Source organism: Tenrec ecaudatus, chromosome 10 (genome assembly GCF_050624435.1).
Source record: "Tenrec ecaudatus isolate mTenEca1 chromosome 10, mTenEca1.hap1, whole genome shotgun sequence".
NCBI lineage: Eukaryota > Metazoa > Chordata > Mammalia > Afrosoricida > Tenrecidae > Tenrec > Tenrec ecaudatus.
Genome location: NC_134539.1, coordinates 139,766,096 through 139,793,807, shown reverse-complemented (window position 1 = coordinate 139,793,807; position 27,712 = coordinate 139,766,096). Strand labels below are relative to the sequence as shown.

At 55.2% G+C, this 27,712-nt stretch overlaps 1 protein-coding gene across 5 annotated transcripts; it reads left to right on the top strand.

The window, feature by feature from the left end:
• The first annotated feature begins 212 nt into the window (after nt 1–212).
• DCAKD (dephospho-CoA kinase domain containing) lies at nt 213–27,037 on the top strand. Of its 5 annotated transcripts, none has more exons than XM_075561977.1 (5): nt 213–391; nt 19,135–19,328; nt 20,172–20,375; nt 23,084–23,171; nt 25,397–27,037. In XM_075561977.1, the coding sequence occupies exons 2-5, from the start codon at nt 19,217–19,219 to the stop codon at nt 25,686–25,688; spliced, it is 696 nt and encodes a 231-aa protein (XP_075418092.1). In that variant the 5' UTR covers nt 213–391; nt 19,135–19,216; the 3' UTR covers nt 25,689–27,037. The 5 variants fall into 5 exon arrangements, with proteins under 5 accessions (XP_075418092.1, XP_075418088.1, XP_075418090.1 ...); XM_075561973.1 differs by lacking the exon at nt 213–391 and adding an exon at nt 9,396–9,531; XM_075561975.1 differs by lacking the exon at nt 213–391 and adding an exon at nt 9,469–9,531 and having other exon boundaries at nt 19,132–19,328.
• Nucleotides 27,038–27,712: the final 675 nt, after the last annotated feature.

The window sequence follows — 27,712 nt, the reverse complement described above, 5'->3', positions numbered from 1 at the left end:
TACGCTCGCTTCTGGGTTTTGTAGTTTCCGCCGCCGGGGGGACGCGCCGCCGCTAGGCGCGGCTGAGCGCCTGGAAACGGCAACCAGTGAACTTCAATCCCCAGAACCCGGGGGCGGAGTCTGTCCTCCAGACTGGGCGGGGTCACACACCCGGAAGCCCGGGCGTTCGGCCGCGCTTCGAGGAAAGAAGGGCCCCTGCGTTCGCGAGGCGACCCTCCCCGACGTGGGCGGCCGCTCGGCATGCTGGGGGTTGTAGTTCAGCCAACGCTGGTTGAGGTTCCCAGGTGTGGCGGCTCCACAATCTAAGGTTTGACCCCGACCTTCCCTTGCTATTGCCTAGGCCGCAGGTGAGCCGTTATCGGCTGCCGTTAAGGACCGTTACCATTCCCGGGTAAGTGAGAGGGCCGAGAGGCCCGTGGGTGCAACCTGCCCGGAGGCCGAGGGGCTCGGGCCTTCTAGGAGGGGGCTTTTCTGCAAGAAGTCAAGTTGACCCCTGCCCACTTTCCTCACTCGGGACCCCTGGCAGCCCCTGGCCGTTGGTAGTTCGAGACCTCGCGAGAGGCGGTGGATGGTAGCCAGGAGACCCGACTACTCGGCCAGGCCTTTTCCACTCCTTGCCCTCCAGGTACTGGCCTCCACTCAGCCCTCCTGCACACGGACCCTTTCGTGCTACAAAACAGCCCTTCACGCTCCCTTTGACTGGGTCATGCCAGGGATGCCAGGCCCTGGGGTTCGCCTGGTGGGACCTTGCCCCTCTTAATCCTCTCAGCAAGCCTAGCACGTGGCCGATCCTATTCCCCTTCCGCACAGATCAAGAAAGGAGGCCCAGAGAGGTTGATCAGTTGTACAGAGTCACACAGCCAAAGTGCTGAAGTTAGAATACAAGTTTGGATTTATCTGCCCCACCCCCCCACCCCCACCCGTCATTCAGTCGATTCTAACTGGTAAGGACCCCCCCCCCCCCCATAGGACAGAGTAGAATGCCTCTCGGGTTTTCCAAGGCTGGGACCCAATCACCACATCTTTCTCCCACAGAGCAGCTGGTGGGTCCCAACTGCGAAAGTTTTCCTTTCCAGCTGAGTGCTTAATCACTGCACTAGGGCTCCTTAATCTGCCCCTGTCCTTACCAGTTGCCATCGAATCGGTTGTAACTCCTTGTACAACTGTCCGAAATACTGGCTGGTCCTGTGCCGTCTTTACAATTGTTAATTTTGAGCCCGTGGTTGCAGCCACTGGGCCAATGCATTTGGTTTGGGATCGTCTTCGTTCACACCGACCCTCGCTCGGGCCTTCCCAAGCGCGTCGGCTTTCTCCAGGATGAGTCTCTTCTGATAGTCTATCCCAAGTACTTGAGTGGAGTCCTGCCATGGTGTACTCGAAATCCCTTATCCACCCTGTGAATGCAAACGCATCAGTTCTTCTGGGCTCTTCCTTATTGATTGCTCTCTAAATCCTTTATCACCACAAATGGTCCATTGTCTATACACCTGGCTGCCCAGGAAATCAGTTATTAGAAAGTAATGAGAAAGTAAACTTGTTAATCTACTGTTGTTGGCCTTGACTGATGCTTCGCTTCACTGGGTCACAGCCCTGTTGCCGAGTAATCATTGACCGGGGTGCTGAAGAGCAACTCCATGGTTTCTAAACTTAGAGATGTCCCTATTCAGGTTGAATGTGGTGGGTGGTGGGGGACTGACTCCTTCTGAACATCAGAAAGCGCTGGGACCAAAAAGGGAAGTGAGCTAAGCCTTTGGGAACAAGGTTGGGGTGGGAAGAAACCGTTCCCATCTGACTCAGAAACAAAACACAAGTGAAACTGAGAGCTAAATATAGTCAGCTTCTCTTTTTTCTGTATGTGGCAAGAGCAGAAGAAAATATAGTCGATAATCCTCAATCACTTATAGTTGACTTTGGAAGGCAGTGAAAGGCACCCACTAGTCTCCCCTCCCACGCTCATCTCCCCAGGGCCAAGACTGCTGTCAACATGATGCCTTATGTGCGGCTTCAGGGGAAGGAGAAGAGGTTAGATAATAAAGTCTTACATGTGTGAGATGGATTCAACTCTTCTCAGTGTTTTCATCTATCTCGGCTCACATATGACCTTGTGAAGTACATAAGAAGATAGCGACTGAAAGAAAATGGCGCTCCCCAATGCCGGGCCTAGGGGCCACATCTGATATCCTCATTCTCAGCCTTGTATGTGCATGTATCTCCCCGCCCCCCAACCCCACCCCCCAAGTAATCAGAGATAGAATGAAGGCTAATGAGACAGGACCAAGGAAGGATGACTCCAGGGAAGGAGCACACTGGTTTCTGTGGACCCTCCCATTCTTGGGTTTCAAAGCTTAAGATTTTTAAACACGCAGCAAAAGCCATGTATTGCACTGTAGCTGTGGAATACCAGCTCCCACGATTGAAGGGTCCAAGGGAGGTTTGTAATTGAGGGGTAAATTAAAGCGACATCAGACAGGAGAAGGCATGCAAGGGCTCACCTCCAGGTCCTTGCAGAGAGAGAACAGATTTCCAATAGAGGCTCATATACTCTCTAGGTCAGTGGTTCTCAACCTTCCTAAGGCCGCGGCCCTTTCAAACAGTTCTCATGTTGTGGTGAACCCCCCCCCCCAACCATAGAATTATTTTTGTTGTTACTTCATAACTGTAATTTTGCTACTGTTATGAATCAGACAACCCCTGTGAAAGGGTCGTTCGACCCCTAAAGGGGTTACGACCCACAGATTGCGAACCGCTGCCCTAGGGGCATGCAAGCCCCCCTGAGATGACAGGTAACCACATATGTAACAAAGTGACCTGTACCCTAATCCTAAAAGAAGTAACCTAACACCAGTGTTAGGGGCAGGTGAGGGGGCATGGCTGCCTTCAGAGACTAGAGACCAATAGCGCATGTCTGCTCCTATAGTTAAATCTAGCAGCTAGATGGCAATCACTTTGTGCTTGTAAGGGGTGACCTGAAGGCAGCATTATTGTGGGAGGATACAGTGGGGAGCAATATTAATCATGAGCATGTGACTGGGACTCACCTCCAACCCACAAGGGTGAAGGCCTCCCTCCACCCCAGAAACCCAACCTACTAGGCTTCTTGGTATATGAGAATAAAGGATTCATCCGTATGCACTCGCTTCCCGATCTCTGCTTCCCACATGTAGCCTGCGCATTTTGGTTTTTAACTGAAAAGCCTTTGGGGGAGGTAAGCAGGCAATCTGACTATGAATTATCAAGCTCACAACACAAGGGTAAAAACCAAAATTGTAGGATAGACCACCTCTGAGAACTTGAGAGCTAGAGAAACCTGAACATCGCCGACACCTTTTCTCTCTCGGGATGTTTCTCTTCTGTTCTCCAGAGTCCAAGGTTTCTCTATTCAAAAGTTAAATTTATGTTTTTAAAAAGACACAGAACACATGTTACCACTTCTTTGAAACCACCCCGTTGATCACTGTGTTTTTGGTGTGCGGTGAAGGGAAATCACTTGGTATGGCTCTACTAGCCATGGCTTCTGTAACTCCCACAAGGACAAGGCGGGAGCACGCAAATAAGGTGCAGCGGGCTCTAACTTGGGGACTGACCGGCTTTGTCATTCTGTTGGGTACAAAAAGCCATTGCAGTAGCAGGGACAGAGAGGCCTCCGACTAGCATGGAAGAGCCAGGAGTTAAAGGGAGTGGTGATCCCTGGGTGGAGAGGCAGCGGAGGAGGAGCAGCAGGGGATCATGACACAGAGCAGCAGGCTGTCCAGTCCGAAAGAGGATACCTGAGTGCCTTCAGGCAGGAGGTTGGCTTGCAGAGTGGGGTGCCCTGTGGACACGTCAGTACCGACGGAGCTTTGTAATATTTGCCTGAGCAGGGCAGAGGCCAAGGGGTCAAAGGACCAGGGAAGGAGATAGGCTGCAAGAATAGCTGAAAAGAGATGTTGGGGGACAAAAGAAGTTGGCGCCCATACCATTTCCCCAAATGGCCAATTGGGTTTACAGTCACAATAGTACAGATCTATCGCCCAAAATAAGCCATGCGGCAACCTCAATTGGGGCCACAGGTGTCTCCTTGGGGCCCATTAGCGCTCATATTTGCCCCTCCCCCACGCTTCACGAAGAAGAGTCTTTCCGCTTCCAGACATCTCCACTTGGTGGAAAATTGGCCACGTTTTGCCATAGGGAGTTATCCCGAGACAGATAAGCCTGTGACATCGTCTACAGTTCGCATCTTGTGTGCTCCATTTCTGTTGTCTCCCAAAGCAAACACCCCAGCTTTCTGCACCCCTCACCACACTAAAGTGGCTGACCTTCTCCCTGAGCCCCGACGGCTCTTCGGACCGTACATTCTGGCAGGCTTTTCCGAGTACAGCAGGGCCCAGACGGTGGCTGAGGGGCCTGCCAGTGAAAGTCTGCAGATTCTGGACGTTTCTCGTAGCTTCGAGGCTCATCATCCCTCACCGTTGGTGTTGGAGGCAGTCAGAGCCCCTCTTCCTGGTTCTCACTTCTGATTCACCTTAACGAGTGAACTCAGGCAAGTCGCTTACCCTGAATCTGAGCGGCCTCATCTGTAAATATAAAATGAGATAATGCACGCAAAGCACTCTGGAACAGAGTCAATACCCAGTTACTCCCCTTCCCAGAAAGTCAGCCTTACTACTGTTGATAACCAAAAAGAAAAGCTTTCTCATGGTGTCTGCCCCAGATCCCGGCCACTCCTGTACCTGGCTTATTAGAGACACTGGCAGGAACCAGTTCAAATGGCCCTGGGGCAGCGTCCTCTGACCTCCTGTAACTTCACTGGGGGAAGAAGCACCCAGAGCAACAGCCCAAGGGTGATCCCTTCACCTTCTCACCATGTTCACGAATCCGGACACCCACTGTTCCTTTCACAGCACTGCTGCTTCTCTGTTGGGTTCAACAGCTCATTGCCATGGCCTCAGAGAACTGACAAACCATACTCAACGCTATGAAGTTTATTAGGGAATTGTAACAGGTCACAACTCAGGATCAGGAAAGACAGGATACTGAGCTCTTTGGCCAGGATAATCTCTACTTGGCCATGCCAACAGGCAAGCAGGCCTTTCTCTTGGCCCTCCCACCAGATTGGCCTCTTCCCTGCTAGGGCAAGTGTTAGAAGCTTTGTAGCTCCAACCAGTCAATGATGGAAGCACTCCAACTTCCAAGGAAGTCGTGGCCTCGAGGCCCTCAGCTTGCTTTCTCTGGGAACCAGGAAGCTCACGGCACCATCTCATATGGATCTAGTTCTGCTGCAGTTCTTTCTCTCCTGCCACTTCTTACTGTCTCGGGCTATCCGGCCTGGTACAACTCTGTCTCTCTGCCTTCTGGGTCTAGGAGGCTCCCAGCGCAGGGAGTCTGGATCCAAAGAATGTACTTCTTGCTCTTCTTGGTGGTGGTGAGTTTTGATCCCCTCCCTCAACTTCTGGGATGGCAAACTTAACCAGTCTCAAAAGAAAAGAAAAAATTGGCCAGCCTCTTTGTTAGGATTCCATGTACACTTCATTTGCATGGTGCCACCCCCACAGGGATGCCGTGTACTTTATTTGCATTATTAGTAAGCTGTCCAGTCCTCTTGATGGTCCACAGGCCCCTCATCCATGTAGCCCCACCCAGTCTTTGGTAGCAGTTCATGACCATGACAAAACTGGCCACGTGAGAGCCTTGCATCATCCTGCAGCCAGGTCATGGTCAGCCTGGGGCAGCACTCCATGTGTCAGGCTCTCTGGCAGAAACTGCAGCACCCAGCCAAAGAGCACACAGCCCTTGCCCCAGTTTGCTCCAGGATCTGGTGGGTACAGCACAGTGCCATGAGAGAGCCAGGAGTATGGGGGGTGGGGGGAGGCCCCGGGACAATGGCAGCTGAGTTTTGGTAGGGGGAACAGACAAATGGATAGATATTCGAAGCAGAAGGTGTGACCGTCCCGCTGCCTGAGAATTGGGGTTTTGGAGGTATAGCAAAAAAGATGATGTCGCCGGAGCTTAGGGTGTGAGGAGCACTTTAAAAATTGAGGCTGGAGAGTTAGGCAGGCATTGGGCAGAGAAGGGATGTGGATGACAAGCAGAGGAGTGTGGTTTTATCCTGAAGACTCATGGGAGCCACTGATTCTGCCAAAGAATGATCATACTGGGCAGCAGCCTGGCCATCCCGGGCAGAGCAGGGCTGGGGCTCAGGGTGAAATCAAGGGTAGGAAGATGGTCTTTAGCAGCTTCCCGTCCTAAAGGAAGGGCACCCTTCCTTCCTGCTAGATCACCTGCAGTTGTTCACCACCCTGGGCCTCAAGCATCATGGGCCCAGCCTCTGCTCAGGGTTGTGGGAGGTAAGAAATTAAACCCCCTGCCCAGAGGGCACTTACAGAGACATCTGGAAGCCAGGCACACGTGAGGCTTTAATCAGGCCCAGACTGCCATGCAATGACAAGTGAGTCACATGGAAAGTCACAGCAAGGGGTAGTTGGGATAGAGGGGTGGGAGGAAGGGCTTCCTGAGGAGAACAGCCCTGGGCCCCTCGCCTGAGCCCTGTGACTGGGCATTTTCACTTTCCTGTCTGTGCTTGTTTGCCTTCTGCTGAGTTCCCGCTACAGGTCCCCAAGTTCTACCCGGGAGAGCACTGGGTTGCCTTTGCTTCACCTTCATTCCATAGGGGTGCACACAGAAACCAACCAGCCCACCCAGCGCCTTCCGCTTAATTCCAACTCAGAGACAGAGCCACTCATCCGACAGAGCAGAACTGCCCCATGAGGTTTCCAAGAGTGTCTCCTATGGAAACAGACCGCCACATGGTTTCTCTGGCTGAGCAGCGGGTGGGTTCAACCTGCTGACCTCTCCGTTGGCTGCGCCCCCATGCTTAACCCACAGTGTGCCCACAACGTTTGGTGAATTAATCGAGTAAGTGAGAAACGGAGTGAATGGTGAGAAGGCAGAAGGCCTTCCGGATTGAGGAACTTAAACAATGGCAGGGGCAGGGACACATGGGATACATTGACTTCCTAAGTTTGTACAGTGCTTCACTGCTTGCAAAACCTGCTCTTGCACTTTCTCCTCTGATGCCTACAGGGATCAGGGCAGGCCACAGTCCTGTTCGACAGTGAGGAACCAAAGAACCAAGCTCAGTGATTTTCCCAAAGGTTCACTGCCACTTAGTACAAACCCCAGCCCTGAACTTGAGTGTTTTAACACAGAGCCCGGTGCAGTAACTTTGCCAAGGGGAGCATGTGTCCGCTGGGAATTTATTTTCTAGCTGGTAAGGCCCTATGGGAGCCTCTTTGATGGGGAGGGAAGGTTTATAATAACGGATAAATATTAATGGTATTTGTGAGGCATGATATAAATTTAATTGCATATTAATATTTATTTAAAGTAAACATGTGGGGAAGAAATTTTAAGAATCAAAAGTCAAAGACCCAGGAGTCAAAGAAGTCATCTCTAATGGACTCAGTTGTTCTTCAAACAAACCCTGGAGTGCCACTGGGTCCCAGGGATCACGCTAGCTGCTAAGGACAGAGAAGTGACTGGAGGCAGGGCATTGCCAGGGATCATGTGAAAGATTAGAGCCAGCTCAAAGTTTATGATGGACATGGAAACTATGTCTCTGGGTTGGGAACTGTGGATGGCCTCACCTCAGCCCTGCTAAGGCCCGCTCCAGTCCCCAGGGGTGCCTGGGCTGGAACCCCGGGAGCAGCCCTTCATCCTTGGCTCTGTCCCAGGGTAACGGTTCAAAGGCTGCTGGCACATTGGACCACCTAGACACCTACTTAGACCCCAAAGCCCTTATTCACATACCAGTAGCTCATGATATTACAAGGCAGTCTCTGGGGAAAACAAGATCATCTGCAAGGACTTCCTAGCAATAAGGCCCAGGGGGAAGCCTGATAATTTGAGGGAAAGGGTGAGCATGCTTCTGTCTCTGCCTTGATCACTGCCACGGTTACTGGTGGGAGTCTGGGCATCTCTGATGCGCCAGGAGTAGGGAAAAGTTGAAAACACAAAAGGAGGTCATCTGAATGTCACTTAGCATGAGGAAGGGGACAGTGGAGGAAAGGACCTGGACTATGAGATCTGGCTCTATGGAATGGGGATCCTATTTGTTCTGCAGGGTCTTATATTGTGGAACTAGGAGAGAGATCATCTAAGAAAGAACCTTCTCCCTGCCACACTGCACTGCAAACACAGCATAAAGCTGCTCTGAGAGGCAGTGAGTTCCCTGACACTGGGCATACCACAATATAGATTGTTGAGATGATATAAAGGGGATGATGGGACGATGTTTCAACCAAATAACCGTTTGATCATGAGACATTATTGGGTGATGGCAGTCAGGGCAGTTGGGGTCAAGGAGAAAGGATTCAGGGACTAGGGTAATCAAAGATGTTAAATTCCTTCATTCCTCAGTGTATTGAGCCCCTATGCCAGGCACTGTTCTGAGCTGAGGGGACCCAGTGGTTAAGATAGCTGAGATTCCTACCTTAAAGGAAATGCGAGCAAATACAGTTTAGGGCCAGGGAAGGGAGTAAAGGATAGCTTACTGTTCGTGCGATACCATTCAATGCTGTATGCGTTTCCAATGCTCTCAACAGCTGATACAGTAGCAATTACTTTCCCTTTAAAACAGAGTATAATCCTTGGGTGGCCCCAACCCTTAGGCACTTGACCATAGGGTTCAAAGCTAGCACACGCTAGGCATACCTGGCAGTAGGCTTCCCCAAAATCGCAGCCTTGAACCCTCTAGGGAGCGGTTCTCCTGGCATACACAGAGTGGCCTTGAGCTGGAATCCGCTTGAAGGAAGCCAACCAAAAACGGGAGGAGTGGCTACCTGATCTGCTAGGGACAGACGGTGCCCCTGCTGGGCCCGCAGCTGGCTTTTGGATGCGCTGGAGTGAAGTATGCCCATTTTAGAAAAGCCTAGGTTACAGTTCCTCGAGCACTTTGAATAAGAAAGTGAATCCCTCCAAGCACCACATTTCCCTCCGTGAAAATGGGGATGATATCCAAACTCAAGACCTGAGTGAGGATTACCACCAGACCTGGTAGGAAGGGCTGGGTTAATTACTGCAGCCATCCTTGCTCTCACCAGAGCCTGCACAGCTAGGGATCAGACAAGCCCTTATTTGAATGTACGCCCTGGTGTCGCACTGGTTAAGCGCTGGACTGCTAACCACAAGGCCAGCCGTTTGAAATCACAGAGCTCCACGGGAGAAAGGTTAAACTTGGACTCCTGTAAAGAGTTCAAGCGTCGCAAACCCATCGGGGAAGCGAGTCGGAATCAACTACGGCAGTGAACTTGTCTGATTTTTTGTTTGGGGAGTGGAAAGCCTCCATCTAGCACCTGCGGAAAGTTTAGCTGGACTTCCGGTCGCCCGGACAAGTCCCAGGACCTCGGACGCGGCTCCCGCCCCGCCCCCCCAGCCTACTCCCAAGGCCACGCCCACCCGCGGACCGGACGTCCGGTTCTTCGGAGCGCACGTCCGAGGCCCCGCCTCCCAGTCTGCGTTGATGGCGATTGGCTGAGCGGCTCTCCGGGGACCCCGGTACGTAGCACCCGGCGCGGGCGGGCGGAAGCGCGCCCGGCAGCCGGAGGGGCGGCTCGGGGGCGGCGACCCCGCCGCGCTGTGCCCGGTGAGGCGGCAGCTGGCTGCTGGGCGCGCAGAAGCGGAGTGTGCCCGCCTTAAAAAGCCTGGGTCCGCTCTCCCGCAAGCCCTAGGCGGCCACTGCCTTCCCAGCAGCCCTGCGGAGCGAGGCGGTAGTAACCAGCTGGGGAAACTGTGCCACAGAAAGCGGCGGGAACGGAACTCAAACGGGCGCGAGGCCCAAGCCTCCGCCCTGCCCAACATTGTGGTCACACCTAGCTTGGACTTTGGAGTCCAGCCGAGGCCTCGTCTCTGGGGGCCCTTGGGTACCTTCCCGACCTTCACTTTGCTCACCGGAGAAATGGGACTCGTGGTACCTCTGTCCCAGGGGGCATGTGTAGTGTTTTGCCAAATAGGTTGCTGTCCGCTGCACACTCACCTTCGCTTTCTGCAGCCGGTTCTCCGCGGGAGCTAGGCCGCTTGTCCTGTCCCAGTGAAATCCCCTAGGCCTGGGAGCGAGCGGGCGCCTAACCTCCCTTGGAACGCCTAGACAAGGGGCGGCGCTGGCATTGCTGATGCTGGAGCCTGGGGGGAAATTTGCACCTGCCTGCACTGTGATATTGACTCTCTGATTCTAAAAACAAGGAACTGGAAGACTTTGGGTTTGTGTTTTAATTTTAGTTATTTAATCTTTGCCGGGGGCGAGCCGATTTTACCTGCATACACCCGATTGACTTGGTCTGTGTGGGGAGACTGCTGAATAGAAGGCAGAAGGTGGTAGAGATGGTTTGGTCCTGACCAGTTGCAGTTGAGTGGCTATCGACTGTTAGCAGCTGCATTGGGCAGAGTAGAACTGCCCCTAAGGTGTCCAAGGCTGTCATGTTTAGGGAAGCCGCCTGACTGACTTATCTTTCTGGTGCCCAGCAGCCGGCAAGGAGCTGAGTTCCCTGAGTTTGCAGTCAAGCACTGAACCATGGCCAGGCCTTAGCAGGGCTCTAAAGTCCCAGCAGACCCTCTTCTGTATGTCTTGGCAACATCTGACTGTTTTGGGTGATGTGTCAAATAAAGGGTGTCGGGACCAGCGCCTTCAGGTGACAGCTGAGGGGTGCTAGCCAAAGGCAGGCAGCTGTGCTTTGAAAATGACCCACTCCCACATTTTTGTTAGCAGCTAAAAGTTTTCTCTGAAAGGACAGGATTGCTGGTTAAGTATCCACATATCCTCCTCAAAATTCACCAGCCAGTTTTCATAGGACAGTCAGACTACTCACTCCATGGTTGCTTTTCCTTTGTGACCTCCTACTTGCACTTTGTTTCCTTGGCAAGTTTTTCTGGTACAAGAGCCTATAGTTCATTACCCTACTTCTCTGCAAAAACAGTACATTCACAATTTGAATATATATTTTTAAGTGTGTTATGATCACTGTTAAAATATTTTCTTCTGAGCAGAGTTATTGGAGTTACTAGGGCACATCTGATCAAAAGGACAGAAGTGTATTTTAAATTCTGATAATGTTTAGAAGGAATTTTACTGGAACTACTCTATAAGCTCAGTGGGGTGTTCTTTTATATTTTGGAAAGCCTGTTAGGGAAATAACTACACAGGAATTGAGAACACTTTTTTTTGAGAGCACTTTTTTGTGTGGCAATGCGTCAATTCTTTGAGTTGCTGAGCTATGGAGAAAAAAAATCAAGTAACAATCAATTGCTAATGATCTGTCAGTGGATGTCTTTGGGGGTCGTTTTTTATCTTTGTTGAAGGCAAGGGTTTGAAATCACCTGAAGGACCACAGTCTGGAGACCGATGTCTTGAATCGCCCCTTTGTGCTGCCCGGGGATTTCTGCGTGGTGGGACACGACACAGTAGTAAGATTTGGCATGGAAGATGAGTTGAGGGTAAGGGGAGAGCAGCTATGGAAAATGAGGACTTGAGATTTCTTCCCTTTTGTGCCCCTTGGAAAGTTTCATGCATCCCCGGAGGGGTTCATTCCTCCAGTGTGAAGACCACCTAGAAATGCCCTAGGTAAATACCAACTCTTTAAAACTCTCCTGTCCTCATCTTTATCACTGAGAATGAATCAAAGAACTCACTTCCTTGGGCTGTCATATTTATCAGATGGGATGGAGGATACCCGTGGTACATAAAAAACAAACAATACTGCTGTCAAGTGGATCCCATTTCATCGTGCCCCTAGAGGACAGAGTAGAGCTGCCCATTTGGGTACCTGAGACTTGGAATTTGTACAGGAGCAGACAGTGTGAGTTTTCACCTACAGACTGAGTAGGTTTGAACTACTGACCTTGTGTTTAGCAGTAGGTCCATGTGTGACCTACTAGACCATCAGACCGTCTTGTGGCACACACAAAGTGCTCATTCCTCGTGCCTCATCAACTCACCTTCTTGGGCACCTGGCGCCTCACTTCCCCCTCTGTGCGGTCAGGCTGGTTCTGACTCATGGTGACCTGCGTACAGCAGCGTACTCAGTGTGCGCCCTCACAGTCGTTGCTGTGTTTGAGCCCATCGGTGTAGCCACTGGGCCAGTCCATCTTGTTGAAGGTCTCCCATTTTCTTCTTGGACAGGTTTGAACAGAAAGAGTATATTTATTGAAGGCAGGATACCTTGGGGAAGAAATCTAAAGGGCCCTTAGCTAGTCTAAAAGGCCGGCCTTCCACTTTTTCACTGGCCCTCTTCCGAGCACGATGCCTTCTCCAGGGACTGGCCATCCCCCCTGATCACATGTCCAAGTATGTGAGAGGAAATCTGCCCATTCTCACTTCTAAGGAGCGTGCTGGCGCACTGCCTGCAGCGGGGCTTCGTTTTGCTCGTCGGCACCTCCCGTACCTTTAACAAGCCTTGTCTACACTGCAATTGGAGGCGTCCGGGCTGTGTCTTCCTGACTTACTGCCGTCGTCGACGATAAGCTCAAGCTAGTGCCCGTCCCTGGATGTTAGGATGGAGCCCGCGGTGTGGGAAAGGTGTCCTGACTCTCACTCTCGTGGTAGGTCTCCAGGCCAGACGTGTCCTTATAAGGACAATAGTCAGTGTCGAGTCCCTGCCTACCCACGAGGTGGGCATTTTGCTGGGTGCTTTATTGAAACAGCAACAACAAAAATGTCCCCCAAAGGAACACCTGTGCTCTTTAAGACTTTAAATGATCCCGCGCAGCAGATTTGTTGAGTGCCATAGACCGCCGGATTTTTAATTTTTAATGCTTTTCATTGTGAATTAAGTGATCGACCACTTTGAGCGCCTTCTACTTGCCAGACCTCGTTCTGGCTGCAGCAGGACTCAGATGCTGTAGGAGAGAGCGTGATTGCAAAATAAGCACTCGTGCATGCGTGGCAGACTGGGTGATGGGAGGCTGAGACTTAGGACTTAGCGCTTTCTCGGAGTCAGCAGAGGGATGACCTCACCTCCCCTGCATGTTTAAGGATCATGCTGGCGCTTGTGCTGCGACTAGACTGAGAGCAAGGATAGCAGTGGGGCAGAGAAACAGAGCTGCGGGGAGATGGTGCCCGGGGTGGGGCACCCCCTAGATCGCCACAGTGAGAGGAAGAGCTGCAAGAAGAAGAGGGGGAGAGAGGGGACGGGAGGACTCTGGGCAGCTGAAGGCTAGGGGCACCATTTACAAATGGGTGGACCGTAGTGCCCATGGCATGGCCCACACTGAGTTGGAGAAGCTGAAGCTTCATTTAATCTTAACCAGGCCCCTGTCTTTCATCAGTTACCTCAAACGGAATGCCATTAGCCGAGACTGACAGTTTACGGAAGTGGAAAGCCTCATTTTTCTCCGAAGGAGCAGCTGGTGGTTTCGACCTGCTGATCTTGCAGTTAGCAGCCCAATGTGTAACCACTTCAGCACCAGAGCTCTGCATAGGGAGTGAGTGGTTATCTAATTTTTTAAACCCAACAAAGCAAGCTCAGAATTGCCCTGCGCTACACAGTGCTGGGGCTTGCCCAGGGGCCGAGAGTTGGGGGTCCCGTGAGCCTTTTCCTATGTAAACTCCAGCACAGTAGTGGATCCACTCAACTTCCCGCCCACACAGAGAAGCCTGCCATGCCCTCCCCTCGGTGTTGGCAGGTGGGGAGGGAGGAAGGGTGACCCGATGGTCCACCTTTCCTCTAGGGCTCCCTCCAGGTAATGGAACTCCTGGAGAAGGTGGACCTTAGATAGGCCAAGCCGAGCGCGTGGACACAAAGGCTTAAACAGCAGCCTCTCCCCCATAATGAAAGATTACGAGTAGAGAAACCGTTTAGTAGTTAAGTGGAAAACAATATATTTTTGCTACCACTGGTTCCTCGAGAAAATAATTGGGTCCCAAGGCAGGGAATGACTCATTTTCGTGAATGATTATATTGATCATTGGAGCAAAATAGATACTTCCCTTTTGAAAAGCAATTCGAGGCGCAGCGTCTGGCTGGTCAGTGTACCCCACATGCAATCCTAGAGGCTTGGGCAGGAGGAGGAAGCAGAGCTTCAAGCTAATGGGGGAGAGAGGTCCTAGCCCCACACAGCAGATTTGGGGCTCTCCATGGGGTGCTGGGAGCAACAGAACACTTTTGCCTGAAGCCCTGCATCCCCCAGGGGAGAGGAGAGGCCGTCCCTTCTGATTTCTGTCCCTTACTCTTCTTGAGCAGCCACTGGGTGTCTTGTCTGTTTCTTTTTCCCCAGGAGAAGTTTTTAGGAGCCAGGCTAAAGGATCCCTGTTGGCACGGCGGGTCACTCGCTGGCTGCTCACGGCAGGCAGTTCACATCCACCAATCGCCCTGGGAGAAAGAGGAGGCGCTCAGCTCCTGTAAAGACTCAGCCTAGGAAACCCACCAGGGCTGTTCTGCTCGGTCCTATAGAGGCACTCTGCATCAGGCTGGCAGTTGAGTTTGGTTTGGGGGAGCAGGCTGGATGGCCTCCCCTTTGCCGCTGACAGGGGAAGGTGGTCCCCAGCAGTTGCGCCCCCCTCCCCAGCCCGGGACCGACACTGAGGCCTGCTCCTGGAGTCATGAGACCGTCCTTTGTGTGAAGTAAACCCTCACGGGCATAACAGGTAGGGACCGCTCAGTGACAGAGCTGGCTGCCACTCTGAGCATTTCCTCTTCACAGTAACTCAGAGAAGTCGGCGCCACCAGCTCCCTTGTGCAGGTGAAGGCACTCAGTTGCAGAGAGGTTACGTAACTTGACTGATTGCTGTAGAGAGGTTAAGTGCCATGAATGATTCACTCACCTGGTCGGTGGTGGAGCCCAGGACCTGTACCAGCCATCACACTCTGTGCAAAGCGTGCACAGCAGACCTGGCCTCTGGCCTGATGGGGCTGGAAATAGTCACCTAGAGACAGAAAGACAAACTGAAAGGTGCAGGCGAGCGAGGGTCAGCAGAGCCGTCAGGCTCTGCGGTGTACTGAGTTCCCAGTTTCGTGGGTCTGGAGTGGAACGTGAGTTTCGTGGGTCGAGTGGATTCCAGTTTCGTGGGTCTGGAGTAGAACGTGAATTTTTGTACCAAGTTTAAGAGCTGCTGGGAGGTGCCACTGGCTCTGTATAGATGGCAGTGGGGTCGGGGGCTTGGATGAGTTCTAGAAAATGAAGGCTCAAGCCAGAGCAGGACGTGGGTCCTGAAGACAAGTAATGGTAGGAGTCACTTCCCCATGGTTGCCTGGGGAGAGGCTTCCCCAAAGCTAGATGGGGCTGGAGGCAGTTTGGAACCGAAGCCGCCACCTCCGCCTCCCTCAGCTTTAAGAAGGGCCCAGTGGCATGAGTGGGCTCCATGCACTGGGCAGCACGCTGCCAGGTCAGCAGCTGGACTGCCCCAGGCTCTCTGCAGGAAGAAGATGAGGCTTTCTACTCCTGTCCAGTTACCGTCTTGGGAGCCCATGGGGACAGTTCTACTCCGTCCTAGAAGGAGGCCACGAGTCAGGATTGGCCTGATGGCAGCGAGTTTGGTTTTGAGATTTAGCACCTTTTTTTTGTAAATTACATTTCTTTTTTTTTATTCGTCTTTATTACTAATAATTTGAGGGGGGCTCTTATAAATCTTAGGACAGTCCATCACTCAGTTGTATTAAGCACGCTTGTACATATGTTGCCATCAGCAGTTCCCAAACATTTTCTTTCTCCTACCCCAGCAGATACGAGAGCCAGCAGGTACCCTCACAGACCTGGGCCCAGGGGCAGTACCAGGTGACCGCTGTCGCTCACCTGCCGGTGCCCTGTTCTCCACTGCTTTCAGCAGTGGTGACTGTCTCCAGCCTCCCCCAGGGGCCAGCCCTGTGCTTTGTTTGGGGTGCTGGGAAGTCCCTGGCCCTGAGCTGGGAAGCACGCAGGACTGGGTTTTGAAGGGGCTGGTTGGGCAGAAACAGCTGTTATTTGTCCAACTCTGTTAAGTCAGGGGTCCAGAGCTGCCTCCGGCATGTGTTGCACCTTCCCCTTGGCCTTCCTGGCGGAGGTCGAGCACCTGTTGGTCTGTTTCCACAGATCATGACCAGGGGCTCTGAGTGGGACGAGATGCAGCAGAGGTATCTGGCCGCTTCGAATTTCACAAGGAGGGGAGAAGGGGAGGCCTTCAAGAGCAACAGCTGAGGGCTGATTCCTGTGGGGTGAAGACCAGCAGGCCTCTGCCCTGCCAACCATTTTACCAGTGCTGCCCCTCCCAAGGCACCCTCCACTTCTCTGCTAGGCTCAAGCCCGCACTGCAGGGGCCAGCTCCAGTCACAGGCCATGCTCACAGTGGCTGGGTTTCCGAGGGGAGTGGTTGTCAGGTGCTGTTGAGTCCGTTCCAGCTCACAGCAACCCTCTGTGCAGCGGAACAAACCGCCTCGGGGTCTGGCACCATCCTCGCTATCGCCCTTGTGTCTGAGCCCCTTGTTGCAGCCACAGAGTCCCCCATGTTTTCCAACTCCCGGTCCTTCGGGGCTGTTTCCAACGTTTGCATTCCAATTGCCAGCAATTATCAATGCAGTGTGACTGCACGTTTGATCAGTTTCAGATGGATGACCTTGGGCGAGGTCTTCCATTTCTGCATCACTCGCTTGCTGTGCTGGTTGGTGCACACCTGTGCGTGACAGTTGTATTGACTGGATCTCCTTGGAGCGGAGACATTGTTCTATTACAGACAGCATTGAACTTCATTGTTCTTTTTATTTGTTTGGTTTTTGTTTTAAGACCGATCTTGAAATGACATTTTTGATGATGAATGTGACAACATTTCTCCTCTCCAATCTGTCATTCCCAGCAGAGTAAACCAATAGGATTTTCTGATTCACAGTGGCCAATACCAGTCCATTTTCCCTTTGCCAATGTCTAGGATATTGATCTTTCTGCATCCCGTTTCATTGCTGACAGTTTAGCATTTTCCTAAATTCTACTTCATAGATTCCAAGTTCCAGTTTTATTCACTGATGTTTGCCGCTGTTTCTGCTCCTTGTGAGTCGTGCCCATCAGCACACGAAGACCCGGAGGCTTCACTCCGTCCACATCACTATGCTTGACTCTGTTTGGGGCCGTGTCTGCCTCAGTCATATTCTGAGTGCCTTCCCATCTGAGGGCCTCCTCCTCTGGCGCTGTCTCTGACTGGAAAGGGCTACTAGCTATGCAAACGAGGGGCTCTCACCTGCCAAGGGGATTGGCTAGCCTGTTAAAATGTGAATCAGGTGCACAGCGCCCGCAGAAGAGTGGGACCAGTAAAATAAGGAGACTAACCTGGGCCCCCTTGGCCATCCCGCAAGGCTGAAAGTGAGCCAGCCCAGAGGCAGAAAGGGGGACCTCAAACCCACCCAGGCAGTGAGCATCTGAAAGGCCCCGCCTCCAATCAACTCCATGGCATCTGGTCTTTGCGTTTCGGGGCTCCTGGCACCTGTGTGCAGAGGAGGGTGAAGCCGGCTCAGCCAGGGCCTGGTAGAATCCGGGGGGGGGGGGCGGCATATCTGACCTCTGGCTTCGCTGTTGCCACAAGATGGCCATCAGACATGCATGCCTTCACCCTCCATCTTTCTGTACCCGTCTGACCCCCCACAGCCCCTCCCACGGCACCGCTTCACCGGCCACACAGAACAGTGATACGAATAAGGGGGCTTATTAGGGACGTTTAGAGGTTTCCACACATCAGGATCAGTAGACAGCAAGGATGTAGTCACTGGTTCACATCAGCGCCTCCACAGTGAGCAGCCAGGTCCCTTCTAGCCCTCAGCCACGTGGGCCAAGAAGCCAGCCCGCCGCTCGGCCTCATGGTCTCAGTGCCGCTCCTCTGCTCCGTCTCAGTCTGCCCCCTTGCCTGACCTTCACCAGTCCAGACGCAGCCCGCTGGGGAGCTCCTCTGGTAGCTCTCCTTCCAGTGGATGGCCCTGGGCTTTTCTGGGATCCTGCTTCCTGAGAGGGCTCATTCCTTACAGGGAGACGTGGTGTTTTTCTCCCATCGGCCCATACCCTCAAGGACACCCAGGGTAGTGACTTGGTGCACACGCTCTAGTAAGGAGGAGGCTCTGAATACATTACGCCTCCTTCCAGCCAGTAGCACGGCAGAGAGATTTGAATTCACAGCACAGAACCAAAGGATGATGACTGGAAGGGCCGTATTCAGAAATTAACTACAGCTCACCCGGTGATAGCAACTTGTGTACAGGGTCAGGACCCTGTGGGAAGCCGGGCTTGTCCCTTCGTAGGCCCTGGCTTGTTTTCAAGGTCCACCAGGTGTCTCCAGGCTGGCCAGTCAGGGATGAAAAGCTGACACAGCCATTGCTGAGGGACAGTATTGCTAGGTCTCTCCATTTGAGGTGACTCTCTGGCCAGTGTTTTCCTGTCTAGCCCTGGCTTCCCGGATGAGAATGAGCCAGGCTGATGGAAACTTCTGGATTGGTGCCCCTGCTGCCCCAAGGCACCACCCACTCAGTCCTTGTCATTTGTTGTGTCCTCAGGGGAGGCAAACTCATTCTGATATAAGCTCCAGCGAAGAGTAATTAGGGCAGCAAGTCTGAGGTTTGACCATTAAAAAGAGCCTGCCCATTGACGGGTCTCCAGGCCCCGGAGAAGCGCGTTGGCATGGAAGGGAGGTCAGGTGCTTGGCCTGACTTTTAGAAGTCTGTTGCCAGGCAGTCTCGGTGGGGCAGGACATGGGAGGAAGGTCAGGGTAAGTTGCTGTCTTCCTTACCCCCCACTTGGAAAGTCTGTGAAAGATTTACTTGCCGTCCGGTCCTGCAGGCAGTGGGAGAGTCAGCGGTCAGTGTAGACCCTCGCTCCCGGCCGGGCAGCTTTCCACGCGGCCCTCAGGCCGATGCACTGGGGGGACGGGCCCACAGACCTTCCCCCGGGGAGTGCCCAGAGCCCTGGGGTCTGTGTGTAGCTATAGGCAGGCCCTTTCTCCCCCAGGACCCTCAGACAAGAGGGGACAGGTGTTTCCTTTCCTGCAACCAGGCAAGCTGTCTCCTACAGGAAGCCCTCTGCTGTCCACACCTTGCTGGCTCTGGCCTGCCCAGCCTTTGCCTCGGCAGTATGTGTACTACTAGAGGCTTTGCCCAGGGGCCTCTGTCTCCAGGTTGGCCCAGGCCCCACCTCTGACCAGGCCTGTTCTTGTCTGACCAGCAGGTCCCTCTGGCCCTCCTCCGGTAGCCTCTCATCTGGTCTGCCTGTCCAGGAGCTCCTGACCCCTGCCCCTTCCCTGGCAAAGATGTTCCTGGTGGGCCTGACAGGGGGCATTGCCTCAGGGAAGAGCTCCGTGGCCCAGGTGTTCCAGCAGCTGGGTTGTGCGGTGATTGATGCGGACCTGATTGCCCAGCGCGGTGAGTCCAGGAAGAGGGTGCAGGGGGTTCCTCTGGGCACCCTCTCTTTTGCCAGCCCCACCCTCAGACTCTTACTGTAAAGCCCCTCAGAGGCCCAGGCTGGGCCCCCAGGCCATATCATCTGCCTGTCTTGGGAGGCCCCCCTCCTTTACCTAGTCCATTTACCCACTCAGGTGTCTGGGCCCTCTCCCCCGACCCCTGCCCCACTTTTTCCCCTTCTCCTTTTTGTTGTCCTCGGTGAGATTCCATTCCTGGAGTTGGTGCTGGCTCGTAGCGCACCCCACCCCACCCCCACCCCGGTGAGTTTCCAAGACAGAAACTGCTTACTGGTGTAGAAAGCCCAGTCTTTCTCCAACGGAGCTGCTACTGGTTTCAAACTGCCGACCATGCGAACCGCAGCCTAGTGTAGAACCACTGCACCAGCAGGGTTGTTGAGAATATACAGCCAAATAGATGCAGTTCATCAGTTTCTCCAGGGCCACATTCCTCAAGTCCTACAACCGTCCCCACCGCCTTCACCATAAACTCACTAGCCTGAAGGTACCTACCTGACATGGCCAGCTGCCGCCATCCACTGGAGCCTGGACAGAGCGTGGAAAGCCGGTGTGGCTCTCGAGGCAGGCATCCTTGTCCAGCTCAGTGACCCCATTGGCTGGCCCTGCAGACTTTGGGTACCTTTTCTAGTTCGGGGGCTAGAGGTGGGCCTCAGCCTGCAGTGGCAGGGGCTCAGGTCCCCCCTCACCTTGCTTTGGCGCCAGTGAAAATATGTACCCCGTCCTCTTTGCCTCTGGTCACCTGGGGTCCTCCCGAGAGTGACCCCACCACTTCTCCCCTGTGCTGCAGTGGTCCAGCCCGGATACCCCGCTCACCGGCGCATCGTGGAGGCCTTTGGCACAGAAGTGTTGCTGGAGAACGGCCACATCAACCGGGTGGCCCTTGGGGAGCTGATCTTTAACCAGCCTGACCTGCGACAGCTGCTCAACACCATCACACACCCTGCGATCGGCAAGGAAATGATGAAGGAGACCTTCAAGTACTTCCTCCAGGGTGAGGACCGGGCTTGTTGACGGGCCGGGGCCCTTCTCTGCAGAAAGTCTGGTGTGCGTGTGCGTGCGTGTGTCTGCGTGGGGGCGGGGTGTGTGTGTGTGCTGGTATCCAGGCTGGTCCATGCACTCTGTTCTTAGTACCTCCCTGTCCCCCTCAGCACCACCTACCCCAGTGTCCCTCACGTCGGAAGGTGGTGGTTGGTGCAACGAGAAGAAACATAGGCTTTGGGCCCACGAGCCCGAGGAAGGAAGGAAGTTGATTTTGCTGCTGTGGATGCTTGAGACAACAGCTGGTGGGTAAAGGCGTCCACGAACCCACACTCAAGTCCTGCCTGCAGTGTCCAGCCGCGGGACCTGGCGGAGTGCTCAGCCCTCCGCCGGTTCATCATGTGGCATGAGGAGGAGAAGCATGCCAACTTGGGAAGGTAGCCAGAGTAGGTGGCAGGGGAGTCATACTTGTGCAGGGGCAGCCCAGGGGGTAGGCCTGCCCACAAGGTGTGTGTGTGTGCATTCTCATGCTATGGTTGCTGACAAGACTCTGCCATGTGCAGCCATGTCGGGAGCCCTCCTCCTGCTGCCTATCATGCGAGGGACTCTGACCAAGGGCAGGCCATAAGCAGCCTACTAAGTTCACTCTAGGCCTTTGTGTGATAGTTTCTGACCCCTTCTGCGTGCATCACAGAGCCCGCCCTGCCTTCCCCGCAGCCAGCACCTCGCGGAGAAGGAGCTGGTGAATTGACAGATGCCCGTGGCCTTGAGCCCCCTAACTTCCCCAAGCTCTGGCAGGCTGGGCCTGGCTCCAGACACCCTCCCTGCTGGACCTGCTGTGTGCTGCCCCTCAGTACCTGGCCAGCGTCCCTTCAACCCCTCCCGGGGGCGGCCCTTCTGCTTTTCATCCCTGCCCTTTCGAGTGTGCTCCCAGGCCACTCCCGAGGCCGGCGGCAGGCTCTCTCCTGAAATGAAGCCTTGGGTAATATCACTCGCTCCCAAGCTCTCCCACTGCGTCATCCACCAGCCTCCCCCCCGGCCCCCCCGCCGCCACTTAAATAAAAGCCAGAACGCACTCTTCAGCTCGATAAGGTGAAAACCGGGCCGACAGCTGTGGCTCACACCGCCCCAGTTTCCCCTGATGAGTCTAACAAACACAACTGTCAGAGTCGCTAGCATCAGGCGTCGGATAAGATCACCAGCTGTTGGGAGGTCTCTGTGTAGGCAGACGGATGTCTTAATAGAGTCGGCATAGTTTGCCGGGCTTATCAAGCAGGAGGGAAGTGACAGCTGAATAGCCTTTACCGGTGAACCGCAGGGCTGGCCATTGGCTCCCAAGAGGACCCGGGAGAAAGGCCAGCCGGAGGAGGGGAGACAGGAGTGCGGCAGGGAAGGGAGATAAGAGGCCAGGAGAGGATCTGCTCTCGGCTCTCGATCTGAGCCAGGAGCGGTGAGGGTACCTAGCACTGCTGGCCCCCTCCCCCCAGGAGCAGCAGTCCTGGTAGCCACCGTTTGTTGAGTACTTAGCAGGGGGCTGGCCGAGGCATGCCACGTGGTTGCTTGTGCTCCTGCATTTCCACTCAGCGTCACTCGAGGGAGGTGGTGGCATCTCAGCCCTACAGATGGATTGCTTACATGGCTGGCCCAAGGTCATAGGGTACAGAGTGGGGGTAGTAGGGGCTGCACACCAACCCATGTCATCACCATCCAGGCTCTTGGCCACCCAGTTCCACTGAGGGGTCCTGCGTTTCCTGGAGGTCAGCAAACCCAGCCCCTGGGGCAGGTTCCCCAAGTCCCTGCATCGCTGTGAGCACTGTGTTTCCTGTGAACCACCCCCTCCCGTGGAGCTGGTGTGTGTGTGTGTGTGCATGTCTGTCTGCGGGTGGAAGAATGTGGAGTCGTGCGTCTTTCTGCCAGGGATGCTATCTCCACCCTGCCACCCGTCCCTGGATAGGAGCCATCCCTGGCCACACCCTCAGTGTTCCCCTGCCAGTTTTGTCACACCTACTGGGAGCTTCTGTGCTGCCGAGAGAGCTTGACCACAGTATTGGCGGGGGGGGGGGGGGCTGGGAGGGGAGTGCCCTTGCCACCCATCTTGCCGCAGTGGAGCTGATTATGGACATCAGTCATAACCAGCCCTGCCACCTCCAGACCCAGTCCCTGGCTTCAGGTCTGCCTCTGGCACCAAGAAGCCTCCTCCTTCCTTTTGGGGTTGCTGCCATCCCACCCCTTCCCTGATTATCCTTGTCCTCCTGGCCCCATTACACACACCTGCCCTGTCTGTACCCATGCTGAGAGTTGGTTGAGATGGTCACACCAGGCCCTGTCCAGCTGAGGGCCAGCCTGTTTCTAGAGAGCACAGGTCAATGACGTTGAGTGGAAAGGGCCGCGAAGTTTCCTGAGAACCCCCCACTCTCTCACAGCCCTGATCCTCAGAAAGCCTAACACCCAGGGCCCAGGCCAGCCTTGGGGTCTACCCTGGCCCTGGGTCAGCTTCACCCTGCGGGGACCAGCACTTCAATTGGAGCAGGGGACTCCTTGCTGGGCTGGCCTGCCTCCCACTCTGGGATCCTCCCTCCCTCTGCCCAGGCCAGTCCACGTGCCATCCTTCCAGCTATCCACCGTGGCGAGGGTTCCAGCTACCCCGCAGGCTAGGGTTCCCATGCCTGGCACACGTGTGCCTGCAGGACTGACCTTGTGGCTTTTCCGGCCTCTCCCCAGGCTACCGCTACGTGATTCTAGATATCCCCCTGCTGTTCGAGACCCAGAAGCTGCTCAGGTTCATGAAGCACACGGTGGTGGTGTACTGGTGAGTCCGACCTGCCCCTCTCCTTGCCCTGCAGGTGGCCAGCAGGCACGTGACAAGGTGGGTGGTGACTGAGTCTGGTGCCCAGAGCCTATGGACAGACATTGACCTCCCTGCCGCCAAGGGAAGTGGCCCTTTTAGTGGGCTCAGGTGCTGCCCCCTTCTGGAAGGGCTTGGAAAGGGCTCCCCTGCTGGCCCCAGGTCAGCCCAGATAGTTGGGCCTTGTTCACGGGATCCCTGTTGGCTCTAACCTTTCAGGAGAGGCTGCTTCTGAGCCACAGAAAAGAGAACAAAGTACAGTGGGACTCTGTCTGGGGCAGCTCCCTGGCAGCACCCTTGAACAAGTGGCGTGCAGCAGTGTCAGAGCCCTGCTAAGAAAGGAGCTTTGTTGCCAGAATCCCCCAGGCCATGAAGCAAACCAGAAGCCAGGTCTGGCAAACAGAAAAACTCAGGCAGTGAGGGAGTTGCTGAGGCTCCGCAAGTCTCTGCCCTCCCTTCCAGAGACCTGGAAGCCACCACAAGAGCAGCAGACAGCTAGGTGGGCACATGGCTATGCAGGGAATTGGGGTACAGGGTGGTTCTCTGGAAGTGAAGGCGTGGGTGGCTCCTAGCACACTGAGGGGGGCCTGGATTGCCCTGGCCTCCCCCTTCTCTCCCTGTTCTACCCTTCCCTGCTACAAGCTGTCCTCAAAACAGCATGAATCCCCTGCTCATTCCCCCTGGGTGGTCTGTGTGTCCCATGGAAACGTGCTGCCTCTCTGTTCCCCATTTGTGAACCAAGGTGGGCCCCAAGAAGACCTGGGCATCTAACAAGATTGGTACTCAGGACCTGGGGATTTAAAAACAAGCCTCTTAGAGTATAGGCAGGATAGTCGAACCAGACCATAGTGGGCCTTGGCCCCCTGGCCACCCACTCTGCCTGCCTTGTCCTTTGCCGTTGCTGAGAGCGGAGAGCTGAGGCCTTCTGCAGAAGTGCAGGTCTCTGCAGCCCCCTCTGCCCCTCCCCAGCCCAGGCCTGTTCAGAAAAGCCTGGGCTGAACAGCGGGGTGCTGGGCCCCTTGGGATCCCGAGAGGCTGTACTCCCGAGAGAGCTGGGAGGGAAGGGTGGCTGGCTTCTCACTAAGGGTCCCCTCATGGTTCTACTTAATGGCAAGCTATCCAGGGCGCACCCTACATGACAGAGGACACTTTCCGAAGTATGATTACACCCCCACCTGACCACCCTCACTTCCAGAGGCCCTTGCCAACAGTAGAGTGGGTGTTGGGGAGAATCTCATTACCACAAATAGTAGCAAGCCTTACACCACCCTTAGCAGGACTTCTTGCTGGCCCCCAGTCCAGGGCTCGGGCAGGGGGGCGGGGTGCCACCTTCACATCGCAGAGATCCTTGAATCTTGGCTGCACCCTCATAAGACTGTGCCCCCACAGGGTCCTTGGACCATCTTTAACTCTCACAGGGATGGCCCCAGCCCTTGGTGTGGCCCCCTGACTAAGGCTGGGTAGGCCTTACTCTCAGCCAAGAGGAGATTGGGCCCATGACCTTAGTAGGGCATTGTCCCCCGCCAGTGAGGTGGGCTGCCACTCACACCTATCCGGATTGCTTAATCTGCCCCCTTGGGGTCCCCCAGCATTCCCATTGAGCCAGAGGAGGGGGGACCCCAGGCCTGATGACTGGCAGCAGCCAAATGGAAGTCTAGGTCTGGGCAGCCAAGGCAGGCGAGGGGTGGCCTGAGGTAGGAGGAAGAGTTCACGGTCATTTCCGGCAGAAGACAGGTCTGTGGAGTTCTTTGCAAGATGGAGGCATCAAGGTCGCAGTTCCCAAGTCCTTATACTCCTCTTTGAAGACCTAGGGACTTCCTTCCTCAGTGCAGAGTGGGGTGGGTCAGGGGAACCACCCAGGCACAGCAGGGAAGGTTGTGCTTGCCTAGGCCTGTCTGTAAAGCTACCAACACCCCCAGGGATCCAGAATGCAGCTGATCCCAGGTGAGCAAGTCTCCCACCTTACAGCTGGGGCACTCGGGCCTCATGGCCAAGCAGAAACGGCCCAAATGATGGACAGCAGCTACTACAAGCCACCCCTCACTGGCCACCCCCAGGGCCCCCTCGAGGATTGGGGAGGGATAGCAGTGAGCTTCCAGACCCTTCTCCCTGGGGTGGGGTCCGTAACTTGCTGGGGGAGGAGGCTGTGCCCCCACAGCACCCAAGCCATCCTCTCCTCCTGTTGGCAGTGACCGAGACACCCAGTTGAAGCGGCTGATGCAGCGGAACCAACTGAAGCTGGAGGACGCCGAGGCCCGTATCACGGCCCAGCTGCCCCTGAAGGACAAAGCCCGCCTGGCCCGCCATGTTCTGGACAATTCTGGCGAGTGGAATGTCACCAAACACCAGGTCATCCTCCTGTACACCGAACTGGAGAATTCCCTGGAGTACCTGCCGCTGCGGCTGGGCGCCCTCACAGGCCTGGCGGGCGCAGCTGCTCTCCTCTACCTGCTGGCCCGCTGCCTCCTGCCTTTGCCCTAGGCAGCCCCCGCCCCCAACTCTGTCCCTGGATCCCAGCAGGCCCCACTGCGGGTGTGCAGCAGATAGGTGCTGTACCTGGCTTCCTTCCCCACAGCTGCTCCCCTCCTCGCACCACTGACGGAGCTGATCCATGCGGGTGCCCAGCTGTAGCACTCAGGCTGTCTGCTGTCCGTGCCTTAGGAGCAGGTACGTGGCACTGCCTCCGTGGCCATCCACACAAGGTCTCTGAGCAGGTACCACACCATGGCCCAAACCACCTTGCTGGACCGTGGCTGCTGCTTCTTCCACACTGCAGAGGTTCTCTAGTGGGTGACAGTGTAGCCTGACTCTGGAGCAGCCTCCTATCCTACCAGCAGAACCCCAGAGCCCCACTACTGGGCCTCCACCTCCCACCCCCACTGGATTAACTCCAGCTGAAACACTCAGAAACCTCACCCTGGTGTTAGGCTTTCCTGGGTGCCACACCCCCAAATGTGACCAGAATCCAGCAGTCAGCTGGTTGGTCTTCTCACCTAGACTGTCAGCCCTCTGAGGGCAGGGTCTGTGCTCCCAGTGCAGAGGCTGACTCACCATTGATGTTTCGTGAAGTGTTTCCATCTGGAATGCCCTGTCACCCAGCACGGGGACCCACTGAGGCCCCTGGCCTCTTCCTACCCTAGGCCTGGGGACCTCACTTCCCAGGCTCCCGAAGGCACAGTAACCCCACTAACTTCTCTGAGCCCAGGGCGGTTTCCAGCTGGGCAGCATCACAGCCTATTCCCCACTACTCTGTCTTCTCTCCCCAACCCAATTAGTCCGGTGTAGACATCAGCTGTCCCGGCCAGCCGGAGTGCGCAGACCTGCTGATGTGTTGATCCTGTGACCAGGAGCCTATTAAGGCCAGAAATGAGGATGACAAATGTGAACGCTGTCGCGGCCATATTTAGTGCCCCCTTTCCAGAGCTGCTCATCTTAGTGCCCCCTTTCCAGAGCTGTGAGGCCAGCTCATTAGCTTATGGCAAGCTCCCAAGGGGCAAAGAAGGGCTGGGCCAGGAGGCCCAGTGGCTGTGGACAGCCGAAGCCTGGCAGGAGGGAGGGTGATACAGGAGAGAAAGAGCCAGACATGGCTGTGCTGTCACTCCAGGGACTGAGTAAACGATTCCTCCTGGATGCCTGGAGATGGGGGCTCCACTGAGCATGTTACAAGTAACATGCCAATGACTGCAGTTCAGAGCCAGGCTCTTCTCAGGAGGGACAGGAGACCTGGAAGGGGGTCCTGGCTCTGTCACCTACTTGCTCTGTGACCTGGCTCATTTCTTCTGCAAAGCGGGCTTCATCAGAGTCTAATAAAAGCTCTCTGCAAACTATAAAGTGCCAATCAAGGACCGACTTTCTCTCCTAACTCGAGGGCCCGTGGGAAGCGGTGAGGACGCAGATGTAACGTGGCCCTCCTCCCTGGATGGTCCTAGAGGGCCCTAGATCAAGGGCCACTTGCCCTGGCACGCCCCTCCGGGCCGGCAGGTGGCAGCACGCGCCCGGGCAGGGGATGAGGTGGGGGCGGACTAGCCGACGGCCTCACATCCCAGCCCGGGTGCCCGGCGGGAGTGGTTCCCAACTTTCTGCAGGCTGCCTGGCTGCCTCCGAGGCCCTGCTGGGCGCCGCGGGCGGCGAAGGCGGAGGCGCGGCGAGCTGCCTGGCCCCGGGCGCCAATTAAGCTGCGTGGCTCCTTCGCGCCCTCTGAGCCGGGACCGCGGGGCCTGGGCTCCGGGCGCACGCGGCTGGCACCGCGAGCGGAGGGATGCGTCCCCGTCCCCATCCCACCCCAGGGGCCGCGCGCACTGGACGCTGGCCCCCATCTTGGGCCCTAGGAGCCTTGCGCCGAGCCAAAAGTCACCAGCGAGGCCTGAAGATGGCCGGGCCTCGGGCGGGGGAAGAGGACGACGGACTGGCTCCTAAAACCAGCACCCCCTGCTTGAGTCGGCCTAGGGTAGCTCGCGTCCTCGCTCACAGAGCGCGTTCACACGGCTCCCCTTAAATCCTCCCAG